The sequence below is a fragment of the Nuphar pumila genome, chromosome 7 (genome assembly GCF_984573655.1).
Source record: "Nuphar pumila chromosome 7, dmNupPumi1.hap1.1, whole genome shotgun sequence".
Lineage (NCBI taxonomy): Eukaryota > Viridiplantae > Streptophyta > Magnoliopsida > Nymphaeales > Nymphaeaceae > Nuphar > Nuphar pumila.
Window position 1 is genome coordinate 19,323,832 of NC_143255.1, and position 21,860 is coordinate 19,345,691.

Below are 21,860 nucleotides of genomic sequence, written 5' to 3' on the forward strand. Positions count from 1 at the left end.
GCCTCCATCCCCTTTTCATGCCCTTCAGCCCCAGTCCAAACGGGGCGAGGCGGACGGGGCCCCGCTTTCCCCCAGTCCACTGCCACCCCTACATACCCAACCAATTATCTTTTTAATTTTCATAAAATTAATGCAACTAATTAAGTAATATTTATCAAGCTACTATGCAATAGTTAATTTTTTAAGTTTTTATATTATTAAAAATTTAATAAATAACTCTAGCCCATCGAGTTAGCACGGTAGCCCGCAGGCCGGCCCACATATATAACAGGTCAGGTTTCGGCCCGGGCCTATAAACTTGGCCCAAACCAGGCCTCTTGCCCACCCCTACTAGATAGCAATCAATTAAGCAAATGTGCTACTTTTTTCAGAGATTAACACTGGTTTAATTTGATTGTTCTCAAGTTAAAGTTTAACAATCACATATAAAACGGAAGCTAAAACCAACTACTCAAATATATATATATAGAGAGAGAAAGAGAGAGAGAGAGAGAGAGAGAGAGACTTCTATTTTTCACAAGTACACTGCATAAAGCGGAATACACGATGTTGCAGTACACAATTTACAGACCACAAACAGGACTATCATGATGTGCAATGGCCAGAAATTCATCAAAGACGTCTTGTCTCAGACAACAAAGCTCGGAAAACAGAAACTTTATAGATCCAACAACTAGGTGTATGTGATTCCAAGAAGAAATGAGGAAAAATATGAGCAACAGTATGTACTAACCCGTATGGCTACATGGACCAACTTTCAGTCGATTTCTAGACAGCAGGACTTTTGAGTTCAGAAAGGAAAAGCCTCTAAAATCTCCTCGGATAACACCTGGATTAGGTCCAATTTGCCACCACCTTACTGATAATACATGAGTTGCTGAGCTGCGGCTGCGGTTACTTTCTGAAATCCACCATCATAAATTGCTTGACTAGCCCCAGCACCCATTCCAATTGCCGCTTGCTTCAGAGCAGGATGACCCGGCAGCTGCATCTGCATGAGTGCCTGAGCAGAACCCATTTTGGACAGTGCCAACTGCCTCTCATATAGGTCTGCAGCAGAAAGCATGGGGAAAGGAGCAGGTGGAGGAAGTGGCGTTGAGCTCGTCCCCGGTAGAGTAGGCTTGCTGCCCCACGAACACTGCACGATAAAATGAGCTTAACACTGATAAAATATAGTAGAGATGCAGGTACCATCACTGTGAAAGCGAGAAAAAGGAAAAAAAGGAAATCAAGAAAAGACCTTAAAGAAGAGTAAACAGAACTGCACTAAGAGCAAATCTTGTAAAGCAGACAGGAAAAGATGTTTTACCTTGATGGGCTTTCCACAAACAATGCGTCCATTTCCCACCTGGATTGCCATAGCTGCCTCCCAGTGGGTGCTATACCGCACAAACCCAAAGCCCTTATCCCTCTGTACACGTACTTCTTCAATCACTCCAGCACCAAGTGAGTGAAATAGCTGGTGGAGCTCCACTTGTGTAACCTGTTCAATGCACAAAAGAAAGCATCACTCACAGCACAGTGAGATATGGCCACCACATCCTAATACCTCAGGTGTGAAGCATGATACATCTTTAAAGTCTTTTAACAACTAAAGCAAAACAGCGTTATTGACTTCTCTCCCAGTGGAAAATTAAAAACAATGGGTCATATTCAAGAATGACAGAACTCAAGTGCACTTGGGCTCCCAGTCACTAGGTCAGTTAGGACTCATGCATAACTGGTCAAGCCGGCCACGTCCCAGTTCAAAAATTGAAGAAATAAGCAGATTGCTTGCCTCAGGAGCAAGGTTGCCAACATAAACAGTGGTATATGCAGGATTTCTTTCAGGAGCGTCTTCCTTTGCAGTCTCTTGGCCATCTTCTGCAGTATATTACATATGTGAAAGGAAATAAGACCAGAATTTTGAGGAAAACATCACTAAAGATGAAACAATGAAATGGACATTTATGAATAGGGAATATACCATCATTTCAACAATTGCCAACCTCATGAAATCCTTTACCGAACTTACACTTATACAGTTATGATGATTGTTTAAAGACCTTAGGAAGATGAATTGTGAATGCCATGAGACATCTCATTAAAAAAAGAACACCATTAATCATTCATCAAGTTATTAGGCAATTCACTGCCCATGCTTCTCTATCATCCCACATTTACAAAGTGCATTATACGGTTCATCTCCATGTTCACTAATAAAACATGCCAGTTATTGCATGTATGATAAATTTTGCTTAAAATTTTGTCTCGAATTAAAAAAGTAATTATAAAGAAGAGTTTCTGTATAATGAAGGTAAACAAGATTGCTTTCAACTGTTACCTGAGGTTCCAGATGTAAGCTCTACTACACTCTTAGCATCTGAGTTTTGCTTGTCTTCACTGGCACCTGCTCCCTTTGTAGCCCAGTTGCAACGAATTTGCCTACTTCCAAACCATTTTCCTGATAAATGACCAAGAAGCTCAGTATTGAAATTTCCCAGGATCAAACTGCGGATTACTAGCAATTGTAAAACCCGTAATTTTTAAGGATTATTAATAAATAAAGAACTCATTTTTTATTTCCAAATTAGAAATGTGTTTCTACCTTTTGAATCTTATTTATTTATTTATTACATATTCATTTGTTCATTCAAGCCAATCAGGTATAATTTGCATTTATAGAACTATTTTGGGTTATAAATTATTATTTATATATATATATATATATATATATATTATATTTAAATAGATTTTTTATGGAGTTTGTAAATTATTAGAGTGTATTTGTGTGTTATTTGGCTCTTGGTAATGATTTATAGGGTAATTTACTATTTTTGGCTAATCTTGTTATAATTGACATTTTTTTGAGTTTTTGGCATTTGTGATCGCACACGAAGGGTTCATTGTATTGCTTGGGTAGCGGTCTTTGCGGACTTCGAAACTCCTCGGTCTTTTGAGTTTCGATTCATTGTTCTTCACATTATTAAGGTAAGATACATTAACTGAACTTATATAGATCATATTTAGGCACTAATTGTGTAAGCATGATGTTGCACTGAATATCTAAATGAATTGCAAATACAAGTTATGCTCACACACTTCACTTAGTTGTGGATATCTAAGACTCTTGTGATTGTAGTTCGGAGATCATGCTTGTCATGATTGTAGTTAGCAGAATATGGAGTGTGTTTGTTGTAGGTACACCTGTGTGTGGGTTTGAATGCTTGTGCACTTATGAATGTATAATATGTATGCAATGTGTGTCATTATACTTTGGTTTGCGCATACTATGTTGCTTTGTGTGTTTGTATGAATTTGATACATAATGCACACATAACTACTATGGATATGTATAAGTCGTGTTCGATGCATACTGTGGATATTATATATATTGTTTTGTCATATGATAGACTCATTTATTCTTGTATAGAAGAATGCATGCGAATGTTATAAATTGTTTTGAACTTGTATGTCTTGTTTGCTTGAGAAATATATGTGTATGATGTACGGTAGGATGGTCAATGAGATTTTGACCAACCTTTACACAATTATATCTAAGGTGATATATTGATTCATGTGGTGAAAAATGCATATAACTTTTATCGTGTGTGTCAATCTCGAACTACATAAGAGTTAGTATGTTAATGTTTAGTTGCTTCGTATTATGAAATGTGCATGTTCACATATGCATGCGTAGAACTCATGTTTTGTTTACACATGCTTCGAGGTTCAATTTACGAAGTGCGGTGTTCTTAGTGGCGATGATATGATGCGTAGGATAATATGCTTATGTATGATATGATTTAAATGTCACGTGAAATGAAATTATGAATGCTTGCGATAAATGTTTAACTCCAATAGTGAACTTTGGTTCATGAAGACTTATTGGTTAAATGTGTGATTTTATAATTTTAATGTCATATGAAGTGATGTATGATAAGATGCTTTGATTATAAATATGCTTATGCCTGTGTTGATGGCTATCGACCTTAAGAGTGGTCAATTGTATTGATGCATGTATCACAATAGTTTTCATTGGATAAGGTACTCGTTGAGGAACTGTTCACAAAGGATTCTCTATGAGGGTGTGCATGATCAGATCAGGTAATCCGGCTAGAACGGTAAGTCTCTGTGAGGAAGTGCATTGTCTAAAAGCGGGTAGCCCGCGAAGACGGTATATTCCTGTGAGAAAGTGCATTGTCCAAGACCAGGAAGACCATCCATCTAGGGCGGTAACTTCTTGTGAGGTTGTACATTTCCCAGACTAAATGATCCGACATAGATTTTGTAAATCTTTATTATGAATAAATGAAATGTTACGATAAATTGTGATGATCTTCTGAGTTGATTGAGATAGCCAGTTATGAATTTATAGATTTGGTTTTTTTATTATAGCATGATTATATATTGAACTCAGATATGATAATCAGATCCTTATTGATTTTAAATCTTGATATGAGGTTATGATTGTGATGCTTATGTTAGCATATAGGTGAATGACACATCATGCCTATAAATGACTAGTTTTGACTTGTGAATGATACATCACGCCTATATAGTTTCAATGCAAATGATTGCATTATGATTGTCTGAGTAAATATATCACACCTATGTATCATGACTATCTGACTAAATTACTTATAAGGTATGTGTGTGTGTTTCACGTTGAAATGGTCAAATGTGATTTGACTTATTGTTTATAAGAATTATTAATGCATATGAAAATGATGCAATGATCTGAGAGTTCTGGCATGTTTCTCAATGATCTGAAAAGACGCCTACATATTGTTTAATTAGATATTGTTAGTAGTCTTTGTCGATTTGGCTATTTTTATTTGTGCGAATTAACCTTAGTTATATTGGGAAGCCCAGTTGGGGAGTGCATTTTGTTTTGCGTGTTTCGTGTTTTGCAGGTAGATTCACGTGCGCAAATAAAGTGTCATCGCTAGGGTCGTGCCCATGCGAAGCAAAAAGAAAGCTAATTCGTGAAAAGAACAGAGCCCTGCAAATTTTTACTTTTCTTTACTTTTATTTTTTGGGGGGGCTTCAGGCCATTTAATTCATGGTTGTAATAATTTTATTTTTGCTCGGCTATGGTAATAGGGTAGAACGTTTTATTTATTTTACTTAAGGCAATAAAGTTTTGCGTTTTTTGTGTAGTACAAAAGTTTTTAAACTCGTTCCCTGTGTTCGATCCGGACTTCACCACTAGTGTGAACCGAAATTTTAAGATTTGATACATAATTTTCATTGAAAAATATCTTTTAAAAATACTTTCACGAAAAGTTGCATCAATGGACACCTTACTAAGTCACTATTGAAGTCTTCCAAAAATAGTCCCATATCAAGGAGGGCCCTCCTCTTTCTATTTAAGAGGTCTTTTGTGCCTCTTTAGGATGCATACTTGTGTGATTGTGTGGGCAACCACGTGAACACCTTTTGAAAGGTTTTTAAAAAGCATTTAATGTTATATGAGTTGGCAGTGGGCTAATGGATAGTTATGCCTTGCTGACAGTAAGTATTTGTTGTTTCTGTTTTTCATCTTAGACTTCACTATAATATGGTGGTATTTTCATAGTGATAGAGATTTTGAAAATCTCGCAATAATATCGTGATTGTCAAGGTCTTTGAATAAAACACGATAATATCATGAGATTTTCAAAAAATCAACAATATTTGTGACTATGCTTGTGAGTCAGCTCGGTTTGGCTCGTCATCAACCCGCTTGTCATCGATCGGGATAGCTGGCGAGTCGAGCCCGAACACGCTCAGCTCGGAAGGGCTCGTGTGTGTGTGTATATATAGTCACTAGAATATGAGAACTAATGTGTGAACTGCGATTTTCATGGATTTTTTGTTCTTTTCTCTTGAATCTAACCGTATGGATGTGATCTACATGATTGGTTTTATAAGAACCTGCTATTGAATCATCCAATTTTGATGCATAAACGAGATTTTTTAAGGCTTTAAAATCAATAGCTCATAATCTTCATAAATATTCAAGCATTCAAAAAACACATTTTTTCATTGAAAATACACGATCCAATGGTTGATTCCTAGCAAATTCACCATGCCAAGCACATCCACGTGGTTGGATTTGCAAACAAAGTGTTGGAAATGCCCATATTTCTAGTTCTCATATTTCAGTTCTCATATTGTAGTGACTATATATATATATAGGGAAACTGAAATATGTAAACCAACAAAATATGTAAACTAGTATGACCAAGATTTTCATAGGCTTTTTTTTTATTTTTTTTCTAAAATTTCACTGTACGGATGCGATCTAGATGCTTGGTTTTATAGAAACCGACTTTTAGATCATCCGATTACGATGTATAAGAAGGATCCTTTAAGGCTTGAAAATCAATGGCTCGGGATTTTCATAAATATTCAAGCATACAAAATCATATTTTTTTATCCGATTACGATGATCCAATAGCCGATTCTAAGAAAATGGACCACGCCGAAGGAATCTGTGGGGTTAGATTTGCAAAAAACCCTATGAAAATCTTGAATCATACTAGTTTAAATATTTTGCTGGTTTACATATTTAAGTTTCCATATATATAATATTTTAAGTGTAATATATAAAAAGAAGAATGCACAATATATATATATATATATACAAAGAGAAGGATGCATGGAAAATACATACATAAAATATGAAAAAGTGTAATATATAAAATATAGATTTTTAAGTGTAATATATAAAAAATATAAATATTCCATGTATGAATAAAATGGAATGTTCTCACATGAGCCAGCTCATGTTCGGCTCGACTAATTCAGGGACAAGCCGAGCTCGAGCTCAGCATGGCTAAACACGAACACGAGCTCAATCCACAAGTAAACGAGCCAAGCCCGAAAATGCCATGTTTGGTTCGTTTACCAGCCCTAGATGTCACAATATAAATCTGTGAGCCGTCAAACCTAACTATGAATGTGTGGAAAATCATGCACTCACATTATTGATTGTCTTACAAAATGAGATTCAGAAATTGTCTGAGCTAATTTCAAACAGCAAGTGATAGGAAACATTACCCAAACTCCATGCATAGCTCAAAAGTTCAAAATCAATGACAGATTGAAAGCTAAAACATAGATACAAGCGCCTTGATAATTACCAGTCAAGTCATTGATTGCACTTTGGGCATCCTGAAACAATGAATAAAATCAAATAACAGTTTCTTCAGACGCAGACGCAGGCGCAGAGAGAGAGAGAGAGAGAGAGAGGTGTCCTACCTGCTGATTTCTGAATGCAACAAATCCAAAACCTCTTGAACGGGCAGTCTTCTGATCCCACATAACTCTTGCATCTCTGCAACAAGGTCCAAAATTTTAAAAGTTCAGACTTCAGAGTCTCTAACAACATACACAATGCAACCCATCAGTAGCACAAGTCTAATGCATGATAAAAATAATTGCTCCCAATGCTTCTTTAGTGGTCTTAACTCATGATATGCAGCTATAAATTAAAATCAAAATTGTTTTCCTTTCCAATCCGCAGGCTAAAAAGGTGAACGGCAAAAAATAGAAAACAAAGAACTAAGAAAGTTAAAAGAAGCATGGTAAGATTTAGGCTGGTCTAATGGATCTTACGAACAGCTTGGATATACAGAAAAGCATGCAAACAAGGCAGAATCTGTAATCTCAGGGCTCAGATCACCAACAAAGATATGGTAGTGTCCTGCATGAAATAACAATATCCACAAGGAAATCATTCATTGTACAATACTACAATCTAGGCTCCAAATAAAAAGTAATATAAAACCTGATGTGTCCTCCCTCTGACTGCTGGTATATGCCCAATTAACCTTAATTGGCTGACCAAACCTGGATTAAAAGCCAACATCAGAAACAAGGTAAATAAAAGATAAGCTTAAGACTACCAAACATTAGATAACACAAAAAGGTTCTACACTTACAGATGCCTTCCATTAAGGGTTAAGATAGCAAGTGCAGCAGATCTACGGTCAAAATAATCTACAAAACCATAGGATGACTGCACCAAAGAAAAATTCAAAATCTAAGTTGGAGAAATGTATTATGTGGACTAGAGACGAAAACATAAAAATAAGAGTGAGATTGAGGGCTTATAGCACTATTATGCTTGCACTGCATCTGAAGGAACAGCTATAACTGACAAGGACATTATGTGTCTACAAATAATTTGTTACGTGCAAAATGAAGCAGAGAAGAGATAATATATGTTCATATGGACTTGCAACTCAAGATCATAGTGGAGAAAATTTACAGTAAGAGTATTTAGAATGACATCATGGAGGAAAGAAAAGGACAAGATAAAGTTGTTGGACATAATTTTGTCTGTTATAAACATAAATGAGCTTTGTCTGCTGAAATTTTAACTGAACCGCATCGTTGTTTCATAATGTACTGGACATCTCTGATGTTTTATTTGACCACCAAAAAAGAGCTTTTATTGTCTTTTTTTATTTTTTATTTTGCCTAGTGCTGAAAGCATCCACACAAATATGCATTGCTTCTGCTATTACAATTACGACTCCTATTACCATTTCTTGTCATTCTTTTTCTTTCCATGTTTATTGTCCTTTCAAAATTTTAACTTTAATTTCACACAAGCTAGTGAAGGATGCGTAACAGCACATGCAAAATGTTAAAAGTTGAAACTGGATAGAGATTTCCAATAAACCATTGGAAGGTTTTGTCATAGTGACCAATAGATTGCACCAGAGTCTAGTTCCAATATCTCCAAGTTAGTCAGAATTTAGCTCCCTTGGATCTCTGCACAATCATCCAGTTTTTTATGCATGTTGAATGCCTGCCAGCCCTTGGGTAATCTTTAAGAAGTACATTTTCTGCAGCCACTTGAGGGGTGCTTGAACTTTAGAATTTGTATCTTATTGTAAAGCTTGATTCAGCAGCAAAAATCAATGGATGTACTTTCCGAGTTGCAAATGTACGCATCGATAAGAACACAAAACTGGCAAATTTAATATATATATATATAAAATTCTGTCAGCAAGGTGGAAATATCACAATATGCTCATTTTAAATGTTAATTTATCAGCAAAAAATCTTACGGCTTTACCTTCTTTGACTTAAGCTCCCATAAGTGACAGCTCATGAAACCAAGTGAAAACTGCTTAAAGTTTCATCATTACATTTGCTTATTTTTCTTAACTTTTCCTCTTTTAACTATTGTTATTTTCTGCAGTTTTCCTTGATAAACCACAAAACAAACAAAAGGTTGGCATATTAGATTGACATATTTTTTATTATTGCAATGTGACCCATTAAGACTCGAGGCCCATATAAATTTGCTATGATAATAATCAGTGAATCACACACCTATACCCATGCATAAATACCTGCAATATTTGATTTCATAAAATGATTTCATCACAGTGTTCCCAAATGAAGTTTAAGTACGTAAAAGTATACAATATCCTCAATTTATCCATGTTTCTAATTTCTTGTATTTCATCTTCCAAAACTTTCATTCTCATATTTATGTTTGCTAGGTATCCTTATGGTTTCTTGATTTTTTAATCAATAGAGGTTTTCACAAAATTTTCCCAGTTCTCTTCACTGTCAGATAACGAAAAAAAAGGGAAGCATAAAGCAGCAAGCAAGCCATAAAGAACCAAATTACCATGAGTGAATGTGTTTTACATGAAACTTGCTCCTATTAAAAAATTGGTTGACCATAATTTTCTTCTCCACTATAAGCATCCAACTTGCACATGTATTCTGAAGACCTTATAGTGGCTGACAAACAAAGGGATAGCAGACATCTTTTAAAGCCCGACACATTGCCACCTTATTAAAGCACTCCAAGGAAACCAATTTTTGGATCAAAGCCCACAACTCTAAGAACCAGATTTTACAAGGTTAGGAATGCACCCTGAAAACTTGACCATGAATAATAGCTAAAATCTGAAGCCACCTACAGTGACCATTTCAAGTATGATGAAGCAATGAAAGAGTAAATACCAATAACTGATGCAGCCATTCATAAAAGTCATCGGACATGATTAAAGAACGAAAGCAACATTCACACACTGCATGCTAGAAAATAAATAAATACTGCTAAAAAGTTCAAAGTTAACACTATTAACTATTAAGAGTGCTACCATTCAGGTTGGTTCAAACCAGAACAAATATCACATTTAGTGGAAGACAAAAAGTGATGATTTGATTAAACCTAACCAGCTTTATGGTAATCCATCACAAACAGAGAGCAAACATGATACAAAGAGAAGTGATCAATTAACATGCATAAGTTTTCCAATCTCAGTCACATAATCAACCATAGATGAGTTTTCCATGCAAAATTTAAAGTACACAAAATAAATATATTTTGTAGGCAAACCTTTTCTTTCTTGATAAGTTTACACCCTTCAACTGGCCCAGCAGACTGAAAGACCTCATTGAGGAGAGCTTCAGTGACACCAACATGAATGTTGCCCACATATCTGTAAATGCTAAAGCATTAGTCTCAGAATCAGAAAAATAAAAGCTAAATGCATCATTAGGATTTCACAAGGAAAAAAAGAGGATTTAGATCAATATTCATAATAAAAAGAATTTAAAACCCTAAACGTCATATGCTAACATAAAGGAAACGATAAGGGAAAAAAGAGAATCCACTTAAAAGGTAAACAAAAAGAAAAAGAACAGACTACCAAAAATAAGCATGAAAATGTTTATCCAACAAAAGAAACATATCTATTGGGGCACAATGCTAGTAATAGAAGTACAATTAAAACCAAAAAAAATTGACAACAAAGTTAAGGAGAAAAGTTGCTCCAACGGCTACTCACACACTACGACATGAGCTTGTATCAAACCCGGGAGGCAGGTTTCCGCCTGGAACTGGCTCTATCTGCAACAGGAATAATTTGAAAAGGTAACTATTGTGCCTCAAAAATTAGTTTTTTAGCAGAATGTACTTTCCTACATATACTGCATCTTAAATACAATAACACTACCCAGCAATGACATTCACATATAAAAGAACAAACAACAAAGGGAACAGTTACATGAAGTGAACAAAACAGAAATATTAATATTAAAGATGACAACTTAAAAAGAACATTTTTGTTACAGGAACTAAGAAGGTTCAAACATAACACGAACAAAGGCTTGATATTGAGAATATGACAGCCACAAGATACTTTTTAACAGCTCAGCATCAGTTCTAAGTCATCAATGGAATATGCTCTACCACCAATGGAACTCCTTATTATACTTCAGCTGTCTCATGGCAATATTGTAGTGGGGCTCTGCCCTTGCCCTGTTAGTCATGTCTCCCCACTTTACCCGCATGCAGATTTCATATATATATTTATGCAAGTTCATATTTCAAAAAGTACTAACTTTCAAAGCATTAAAATCCCTAAAAACAGGAAATTAGGATCCCTAGTAGCAATAGTCGAAATTCCTAACAGATTATTTCTCATTTTGAAAGAGGGAAGCTTGCTACTTCTAGACCGGGATCCCAACTCAGCCTAAGTGCATTTGATAACCATAGCTCTAACATAGAACCTCCAAAAGCTGTCACATGGACACTTCATAAGGGTTGCCGCACCCGCATCGACGCGACTGGTGCAGGTGCAGCATCCGGTAGGGCTACCATAAGAATCAGCACCGGGTGCAGTCAACCCGTACCCAAGGTTAAAAATGTCCAGAAATGGACTCAATCAACTATTACCGAGTCCATTTCGGTCTAAGTAAAAAAAATCATGGGGGGGGGGGGTAGGGAATAATTGCATAAAGTCTCCTCCCCCCCTTCTTGGCCCCTCCTCCGCCTCTCATCCCCACTCCTCCTCTTCCTACGGCAACGGCAATGGTCTCCTCCTCTTCCTATGGCTGTGGTGGTGACACCGGTAAGCTTCTCTCTCCTCCTCTCTTCTTCTTTCTCCTCTCTTTCCTCTTCTTCTTCCTCCTCCTCCCTTCTTATTCCTCCTCATCCTCCCTCCACCACTTCCTCCTCCCTTCTTCTTCCTTCTCACTCTCCCTCCACCACTTCCTCCTCTCTTTCTTCTTCTCCTCTAACTCTCTCTCTTCTTCTTCCTTCTCCTCCTCCCCTCATTGTCGCAAGAGTCAAACCCAAGGTTGGGTTCGGCTCCTGGGTTCAGCAAAACCTAAACCCAGGCCTTGGTTTGACTCTGTTGAACCCAGGCCTGCTAGTTTGGGCCAGAGTTACCGGAAGCTTCTTAGATAGGTGGAATGCTCGCTTCCCGGAAACTCGCTTTGGAAGCACGATACTCCTCGCTTCCGAAACTTGATGAGAATCTCGATTCCCCTACGCTTCTCCTATGCTTTCCACACGCTTCATTTATTCTTATTATATGTTCTCTTAATCAACTTTTCATGTTTTTTATATGTTTTCTATGACTCTCATCACTCACTTCCATGTGCTTTCGCTAAATTGGTAGTCATCGTTTTTAGATTTTGTTAAAAATTTAATTCTTACACTAAAAAATCATGAAATTTAATATTAGTCACGTTTATTTTAGTTTTATTTGTGTTTTATTTTGATTCTCATTCAATTCTTATATTTCTTTTTTTTATTCCTCGCTTCCCGCTTCCTATATATTTTAACATGCATTGCTTCTCGCTTCCGCTTCCCGTATCGTTTCCTGCTTCCGCTTCTTAGTCTGGCAACCTTGGTTTGGGCTCAGGGTTGCTGAGTTCGGCTCTGTTGAACCCAAGACCCAGGTTCAACTCTACTGAACCCAGGCCCGGGTTCGACAGAACCTGAACCGGTGAACCCATGGTTGTTGGGTTGGGCAGGGTTGCTAAGTTTGGCTCTGTTGAACCCAAGCCCAGGTTCAACTCTACTGAACCCAGGCCCGGGTTCAACAGAACCTGAACCCATGGTTGTTGGGTTCAGCTCTGCTGAACCCAGAGTTGTTGGGTTCGAGTCTGCAGAACCTGAACCCAGATGTGGGTTCAGCAGAACTGAATCCATGCTTGTTGGGTTCGGCAAAACCTGAACCCAAGGTTGCTAGGTTCGGCTCTGCTGAACCAAGGCAATTCAGTAGAACTGAACCCAAGCTTGTTGGGTTCAGCTCTGCCGAACCCAAGCCTGGATTCTGCATAACCTGAATCCAGACTTGGGTTCAGAAGAATTGAACCCAGGCTTGCTGGGTTTGACAGAACCTAAACCCAAACCTGGGTTCAGCAGGGTTCAACATAATTGAAGCCAGCCTGAGCCTGGGTTCGACAGAACCTAAACCCAGCGTGGGTTCAATAGAACCGAATCCAAGTTTGGGTTGGATTCTATAATTCTATTCTAAATTTATACATTGTTTGCTTCTTTTGTTAGTATAATTTGCTTATTTTCTGCATGACTTCTTAGCTTCTTTTCTGCTTGACTTGACTTGTACTTGGGATATGATAATTATTTTTATTTCATTAGTAATGCTAACTTAAAATTGTTAAAGTCTACATATATATATGTGTTTGTGTCCAACACGGACTCTTCTAAAAGGACACCACACCCACGTCGCACCCGCACCCAGGTGGGTGCGACACTTGGACACAACTTCCTTTGTGTTAGGTGAAGTCAACCACACCGATGTCCATTTCTATCTAAAAGTAGATTCAGTTAACCCTAATCAAGTCCATTTTTATCTATATTATATATATATAAATACATAAATGCACACAAATACACGCAGTGTTACCTTAAACTGTTAAAAATATATATATATATATATATATATATATATATATATATATATATATAAATATATATATCCTCCCCACACCCAAGTTTTTTTAAAGTGCTGCATCGCCGCATCCGCACCCATACCCGCATCAGCACCTATGTGACACACACACACACACACACACACACACACACATATATATATATATATACTCCCCGCACCAAGTTTTTTTAAAGTGCCGCATCGCTGCACCCACACCCGCACTTATGTGACATAGTCCAAAAGTAAGGTTTCTTTGTTAGTTAATTTTTCATTTGGATGAAACTGATCTTATAAAATTAACCCCATATCGATTGGTTTTGAATGTTATGGCTTGCTTCATTCCAATGATTATATTTTAATTAAGTTGATTTGTATTTTATAAGTATAAATTCTAGCAATGCTTCAAAATTGCACGTCACCCAAAAGTAGCCTTAATTTTCTTTTCCCCATTGAAGGAACAAACAACTAAAACCTGATTACTCTCTCTCTCTCATATATATATATATATATATATATATATAGGGAAAATATTTGCTACTAATGAAGGTAAGTAACTATTGAACTAAAAATAATAGGTGCAAGTTGTATTGACTCAATCTAACCACATAGATGTGTTCAGCATGGTTTGTTTGCTAAGGATCAAGCCTTGGATCGTGCTTTTCTTATGTAAAAACGAGATTTTTTGGATTATGAAAATTTGGCACATTGTGGGATGCTGATTTTTTAACCCCTTTAAAAAACTAATTACTTGTCATAATCACATGATTCAAAAGAAGTTTCCTACTAAACAAACCATGTAGATCACATCCATAACAATCGATCTACAGAAAGTTAGAAATTTTTTAAGAAAAGAGTGATTTCTACTCTCTCTCTCTCTCTCTATATATATATACATATAATAGAGAGTAGCTGTCTACACCAATCCGTGCCTACCACAGACTATGGGGCTTTTGAAGGGTTCTTTTCCATGTTTTTCTCGAATATGATTGTACAGATGTGTTCCACGTATTTGATTTTATAGGAATGGACTCTTGCATCATTCGATTTCAACACGCATGTAGGTTTTTATACGGTTTGAAAATCGACGGTGTAAATTTTTTATAAATATCATAAATATTCAAGGCTTAAAAAATCATGTTTTTTTTATCGAAAAACACAATCCAAGTGTTGTTTCCTAGCAAATCGACCACACCGAATGCATCTGTGTGGTCAGATTTGAGAAAAACAACTCAAAAATTCCCCCTTCGCTCATGATAGGTTGCCGTAGGCAGAGGTGTCAAGGTACCTAGAGAGCTATGACCCTTGTGACCATTATACACCTAGATGTCCCTGCATTTTTTCGTCATGATTTCATATTATTTTGTTACATGTGTTGCAACCTCTTACTGCAAACAAATTCAAGCTCTCATTTCTAACTCAAGGATAAAGCGTTTGACATCACATCAAGCCAAACAATGATCTCTCTCAATGTCACCCATGTGTACACATGCATTAGTGAAAAGTCTAAGGAGGGAAATAATATTATGTTCTAAAAAGAGCGAGGTTTTTACTTAAAACATTGAACCCCAAGAAAATATATTTCTAAAATACCTACTTGATTAATTGTATGCCTCATTTTCTCCTTAGATAACATCTCTCATTGCCACAACCCATCCAGCTACTCTTCCTTTAGTCCTACAGGAAGCACTTATTTAGTTTCCTTCCCTAGATATGAGGTTGATAAACTGTCCTTCCACAGGTGATGTTTTCATGCTTCATTAATTGTTCAAGAGTCTTGCTAAGCCGAGCAACTTTCCATCTCTTGATATCTATTATCTTCTAATATAAATGGTCATAAGCTGCACCATAGCACAAAGCCAGTATGAGTAATATAAATGGTCATGAGCTGCTAGCTCTACCTTTTGAACTAGAATTACACGGATGGATGGATGGATGGATGGATGGATGGGAAGCTTATTAGACCAGGTCAAATGTATCTGATACAATTCATGCTGGATTGGATGTTTATGCTACTTCAATGGGTTCTATTTGGTGTCTGGTCAACTAACACTTGAACATGTGTACAGTGGAATAGGCTCTACCACCAATGGAACTCCTTATTATACTTAAGCTTTTAGTGGGGCTCTGCCCTTGCTGTTAGTCATGTCTCCCCACTTGACCCCGATGCAGCATTCATATATAGATTTATGCTAGTTCATAGATCAAAAAGTTCCAACTTTCAAGCATTAAATTCCTAAATACAGGAAATTAGGATCCATAGTAGCAATAGTCATAATTCCTAACTGCTACTTTCTCATTTTGAAAGAGGGCAGATTGCTACTTCTAGACGGAGCAAAAACTCAGCTTAAGTGCATTTGATAAACATAGCTTTAGCATAGCACCTCGAAAAGTATATCTTCTTTGTTAGTTAATTTTCTTCCACATGGATGAAACTGAGCTTGTAAAATTAACCCCATATCAATAGGTTTTGAATGTTATGGCCTGTTTCATTCCAATGATAGTGTTTTAATAAAGTTGATCTGTATTTTATGATTATGGATTCTAGCAATGCTTCAAAACTTCACATCAACCAAGAGTAGTCTCTCTCTCTCTCTCTCTCTCTCTCTCTCTCATATAGAATGTGTGTGTGCCCAGATGTACTGAGGTGTCACTGTACCTAGAGAGAAATGACCCTTGTGACCATTATACACCTAGATGTCCATGCATTTTTATCATGATTTCATATTGTATTGTTACATATGTGTTGCAACCTCTTATTGCAAACAAATTCAAGCTCTCGTTTCAAACTCAAGGATAGAGTTTTTGACATTACATCAAGCCAAACAATGATCTATATCAAAGTCACCCAGGTGTAAGCATGCATTAGTGAAAAGTCTAATGAGGGAAATGACATTATGTCATAAAAAGAATGAGGTTTCTACTTAGCACATTAAACCCCAAGAAAATCTATTTCTAACATACCTACTTGATTAATTGTATGCCTCATTTTCTCCTTAGACAACGTCTCTCATTGCCACAACTTTTTAATTCTTTTATCTGCTCGTCCAGCTAGTCTTCCTTTAGTCCTACAGGAAGCACTTTTTTAGTTTTTCTCCCTGGATATGAGGTTGATAAACTGTCCTTCCAGATGCGATGATTTCATGCTAAATTAACTGTTCAATACTCCTATTAATCTGATGGCCTAACAGCTCAGCAACTTTCCATCTCTCGGCATCTAATAATATAAATGGTCATGAGCTGCACCACAGCATAAAGCCCATACAGTGTACTAGTAATCTATTTACTTTATTCTCTTGGACACGAAATATGATCACTATAGCCGCCATGGAGCAGAAGTATCACCAAGCTTGTCGTTTCTTGGCCATGGTGGAATCATTACAGAAAATCAGAAACAGGGGCAATGGCAATGGTATATTCTCAAAGCAAAGTTCCCAGATGAAGGTAATCTTCGGGTGGGGTCACTGACACCCAAGACCTTACGAGGCCCGCTAGTGAAAGACACCCGCATAACCGGTGGTAGTCAAGCCTGAGACGAAACAGTCAGCACCTTCTCCCCAGGACCGCTACCACTTGGGCAACCCGGCCGGGTGTAAGATACGTCCTCCAAGTTAAAGGAACATTTTGGTTACTTGCTCTTTAGGCAAGACACAGAAACCATAATTACATGATCATAACAGCAGTGCAGATTGAATGCCAAAAACAATCAGTAACCTGAATGCCTCTACAATCTGCAAACCTGTGACATTCCATCCGTAGGGATCAGAACAAAACGCACACATCCTTAACACAGACGCCCAGCTGAAAAACCGTAAAGCTCCTCAATCTTAACATAACCATTCCAAACTTCCAAAACCACGACCCTGACAAGTGAAATTAGGGTTCGCTCAAACCTCGCTTATTTCACCAGAAGATCAGCATTCCTACTCAAGAACTCAATTTCTACAAACAGCAATTAACGTCAGAAACCCTAACCCCCGTTACGCTCTAAAGCGAAACAGCTTCGACGCTTCCGAAACCAGACCGTGGCACCGAGTGAACGAAATTACGGCTCATTGCGTTCCTAAAATTAGGGTCAGCTACATCCCCGAGAATCATCAGATACAAACAGCAGTCCGTCAAACAAAAACCATAACTTCACAAGCAAAACAATGCCGCGACGAAAGCGGAGTCCAAGAAATCCTAAGTCACTGAAAAAACCCCCACAAAAACAAGGAAAAATCGGCGAGAAAGAATCGAAACTACACTCGATCGAAAGCGTAGATCGCCAAAAAAATCAAGACAAAAAAGGGGAAATTCGGGAAAAAAACGGCTTACGTGTGGGGTGGGAGGGAGAAGGGCGGGGCGGAACTGCTGCTGAAGGAGTGCTTGCTGCATCAAAGCCTGCTGCTGCTTCAGCCTCTGCTGCATCATCGATTCTCTAGGGCTCCCAAAAAACAGAAAAAGAAAAGAAAAATGGAAGAAAAAAAAAGAAGAAAAGAAAAAAGAAAAAAAAAAGGAAAAAAAAAGAAAAGAAAGGAAATCCCTAAGCAGAGCAACACAGAGACCACTCTCGAGAGAGCAAGGGATTCGATCGCAGGATCACGGTATATATACTCGCGCGTGAAAACAGATCGGATGCCATACGGATCATGGTTGACCCGAATCCGAATCAGTTTTTTTATGACCCGGAACCAATGTTGTTTGGTGTGTATCGGACGATACGTATTGTATTGGTAGAAAATCGATATACTTCACCCTGATAGGCTGTTTTTAATACATATAAAAAAAATACTTAAAATTATTTTTTAAATATTATTTTATTGACTTTAACACATGTCATGTTTTGATTGACACGTAATATTTTAAATTATTTTTTGGCTGATTCAGCACAATTCACTTGGGTATCGGTATCGGCCGATTCACCAGAATCATTGGCCAAATGGATACTGGGCTGATAATGATACTAATAACATTGCCCGAAACCCTCATCAAAGCAAGGAAAACTCCCACAACCCCCAAAGCTATGAATATACTCGTGCACCAGCGAGGTTTGATCTTGTGCCTTCACCTTAGCACCCCTTGGCTAGGATGTAAACGTTGGGTTTCGGTTGGATATATACCCAATATTGATTAATGAGAAATTGGCTAAAACAAATTGGAATTGTGGTTCTGATTCCAGCAGAGAAAAGCTCATTATGTTTGGTTGTTTCTCATGTGATCCCATGAGATTTAGAAATTGAATCTCATTCAAATAGTACCCAAAAACAACCAAACATAAAACTTTTTTTTTTATACAAAAACAAGTATGGGGCTAGGCCCCAAAAGTAAAATTTAAAAACTGAATCTCATTTGTGTAAGATTCACTTTCTCGTGAGGTAATAGATTTTGAAAGTGAATCTCTTTTGAATAGTATTTTAACTTTTCAAAAACACAACCATATATACCAGTAATCAAACTAAGATATTTGTCAAATCCAAATACCTATATAGCAAAAGTCAAAAGTCATATTTGAATCCAATTATAATGTTATGTTTTGGCTTACTAAGGGTTAGTTTAGTTGGATATCGGATAACATCTGATCCATTGACATCCTTAGACGCATCAGACATGCTAACTCAGGGCCCGATAGGCTTAACTAAGGTGGGTCATGTAGGGCCTTTTAAATCAAAATGTCACTTTATCCTTACCAAGACTCAAATCCATTTGATAGTGGGGCTAGGTCAGACCCAACACTTGTTGGGCTCTGGGCTGCACAAGGCAACTCATACCCCATTTGTCTCGAGTTGGGTTTTCGACTGCTCATTTGGTACCCAACCAGATGTCCACCCTAATATAAAACTTGTGCAAACACGTCTCAGTGTACGGCCTTACCTTGCAGAAGTGTTGCTTCTGTCAATAAGATCCATTATCCATTAAAAGGAAGAATACAAAGACTTGCTACCTGGAGTTTGTTATTATTTAAATTTTATATATTATATGCAAATACTCTTATTTTTTATATCAATGCCAAATTTTTTATATAATTTATTGCTTTTGTTGTTTTATTTTTTTCCTTTCTGAGAATTTTTTTTTCACATAGGGACGAAAAACTACCCCAGAAGGGTGTAAACCCAAGCATACCGCTCAACCCCAGGGCGCCACTTAGGGGTGGCAATCGGGTTGGGTTGGCGGGGCGGCAGGTTGGCGGGTCAGCATACCTCAACACGAACCCGACCAGTTTATTAAACTGGTCGGCTGTGGCAAACGCGAACCCGACCCATTTATTAAACGGGTAACCCGACACGACATGGTTAACCCGTTTAATAAACGGGTCGGGTCGGGTTGGGTAAACGGGTTGGCGGGTCGGGTTCGTGTTAGCGGGCGGGTCAGGGTCTGGTAAACGGGTTGACGGATCGGGTTCGGGTAAACGGGTTGACCCACCTGCCTAACCCGTTTATTAAACGGGTCAGCCGGGTTGGCATACCCCTAACACAAACCCGACCCGTTTAATAAATGGGTTAGGTGGGTCGACCCGTTTACGATACAAATCAGTTTAAGCCAAACCCGAACCCGGCTAAGAAGCGGTTTGGCAAGTCGGGTTGGTGGGTCGTGTCAGATTTTGCCACCCCTAGAGCCACTACCTTCAGCTTACACAAGGGGATATTGCTTGCGGGAAGCGAACCTCGACTGCACGTTTGACAACTAAGCACCTTAGTGTAGCGAAAGAGTTTAACAGATAAAGTACACCTGAGAAATTCAAACTCAGCAATAGTTGTGACACTCATTAAATAAAACAAGAACATATCACTAATGTTGTTAAATCAATATTTTAATAACATAAAATCAAAATTATCAAATACAAAATTAAATATAACAAAGACTGCTAATAAGATATTGCCTAACTGGCAATAATTCTTTAGAAAATTATCGTATTGTATGAGAAATGACATGTTCTCTGAAATGTCCAACAATTTATGAAATCTACCCATGTTCAAATTAAAAAATGTTTAACTTTTTTATGACCTTTTTACTCTTCACACAAGCGAACTTCCTAAGATTTGTGTGATATATAAGTATGCTTTCTTGATCTCACAACCTCTCACAAAAAAGTACATTTGTACGATGATTTTGCAAACTTCACGAAGTCTACATAATTAAATTTGCAAATCTCATGTAACTGAAATTTGTGTATCTTTGCAAATACCATACACAATTCGTACATATAGACAACATTCATGAGCTACCTTGTGAATCCCTTTTAAGTAATAGATCCTCAAGGAGTCTACAAATGTGTGGTGACATTAGCATATTAATGTTTACCAATGTCCTCAACCTTTGCACTCTTGTTGATCTTTGCAAATAAGGTATTACCTTATTATATATAGTATGACATTTGTGAGCTACTATGTGAATATATTTTAAGTAAAAGATCATCAAGGAGGTCTACAAATATGTGGCGACATTCATATATAAATTGTTCATATCTTCTCGACCTTCACACTCTTATACGAATATCGCAGATATGGTGTTACTTTTGCAAATAATGTACGACCTTTGCAAAGAATGTTGCAAATCTCTCTGGATGAAATTCTCTTCAATGAGATCCACAAATATGTACCGACATGCATAAATTTTTAACATACAAATTTTTGAACATTCACATGCTTATCGAATCATATATAAATTTGTTTTTATTCTTTTTTTATTGTTTCTGGAAAGAGCCCTAACCCTTTTTTCTCTCCCCTTGTGATTCTCATGATTTTTTTTTGCTCTATTCTGGTAAGGTTATAGTATCTTTCTTATCGACTTTTGGGTTAGGTTAAAAGATGAGTTTTTTGCAAACTATATATACATATTATTTTATTGCATTCTGATCTTTTCCTTTTAGATATGAGTATTTAATATCCTTGCAGTATATGTTGTTGTGGATGTTTTATGTATGTTTTTTTGTATTTTATTTAATATTTGGCACAAGATTTACTATTTAGGGTTTATTATGTTTAAGGTTATATATATATTGGTATTATAGATGATTTATATTTGTTTGATTGTCCTTTAGTTAATCTAATGATTTGTCTTGGTATAATCGGGATAGGGTTGATTGCGCATAAGCATTAAATTAGTGTGATGGGGTTGGGGTTGATTATATACATGCATTGAATAGGGGTTAGGGGGTTATTATGGATAGTTGGTTTTCAGAGTGGTTATTGTAAG

General features: G+C 37.1%; 1 protein-coding gene across 2 annotated transcripts; it reads right to left on the reverse strand.

Moving 5' to 3' along the window:
* Positions 1-510: 510 nt before the first annotated feature.
* LOC149831396 (oligouridylate-binding protein 1-like) lies at positions 511-18,242 on the reverse strand. 2 transcript variants are annotated; one of them, XM_090013868.1, is made up of 12 exons: positions 18,003-18,242; positions 10,791-10,852; positions 10,340-10,442; positions 7,911-7,987; positions 7,757-7,818; positions 7,585-7,672; positions 7,228-7,303; positions 7,110-7,140; positions 2,324-2,443; positions 1,778-1,860; positions 1,310-1,483; positions 511-1,138 (listed from the first exon to the last, which is right to left on the reverse strand). In XM_090013868.1, the coding sequence occupies exons 1-12, from the start codon at positions 18,096-18,098 to the stop codon at positions 857-859; spliced, it is 1,254 nt and encodes a 417-aa protein (XP_089869994.1). In that variant the 5' UTR covers positions 18,099-18,242; the 3' UTR covers positions 511-856. The 2 variants fall into 2 exon arrangements, with proteins under 2 accessions (XP_089869994.1, XP_089869993.1); XM_090013867.1 differs by having other exon boundaries at positions 1,778-1,863.
* Between the last annotated feature and the right edge of the window lie 3,618 nt (positions 18,243-21,860).

Coding starts and splice junctions, on each gene's coding strand:
- LOC149831396 (XM_090013867.1), bottom strand. CDS start 18,098: ATGATGCAGCAGAGGCTGAAGCAGCAGCAGGCTTTGATGCAGCAAGCA. Junction 7,304..7,584: donor TCTGTATATCCAAGCTGTTC/GTAAGATCCATT, acceptor ACCTTGTTGCAG/AGATGCAAGAGTTATGTGGG. Junction 1,139..1,309: donor TTTGTGGAAAGCCCATCAAG/GTAAAACATCTT, acceptor TTTATCGTGCAG/TGTTCGTGGGGCAGCAAGCC.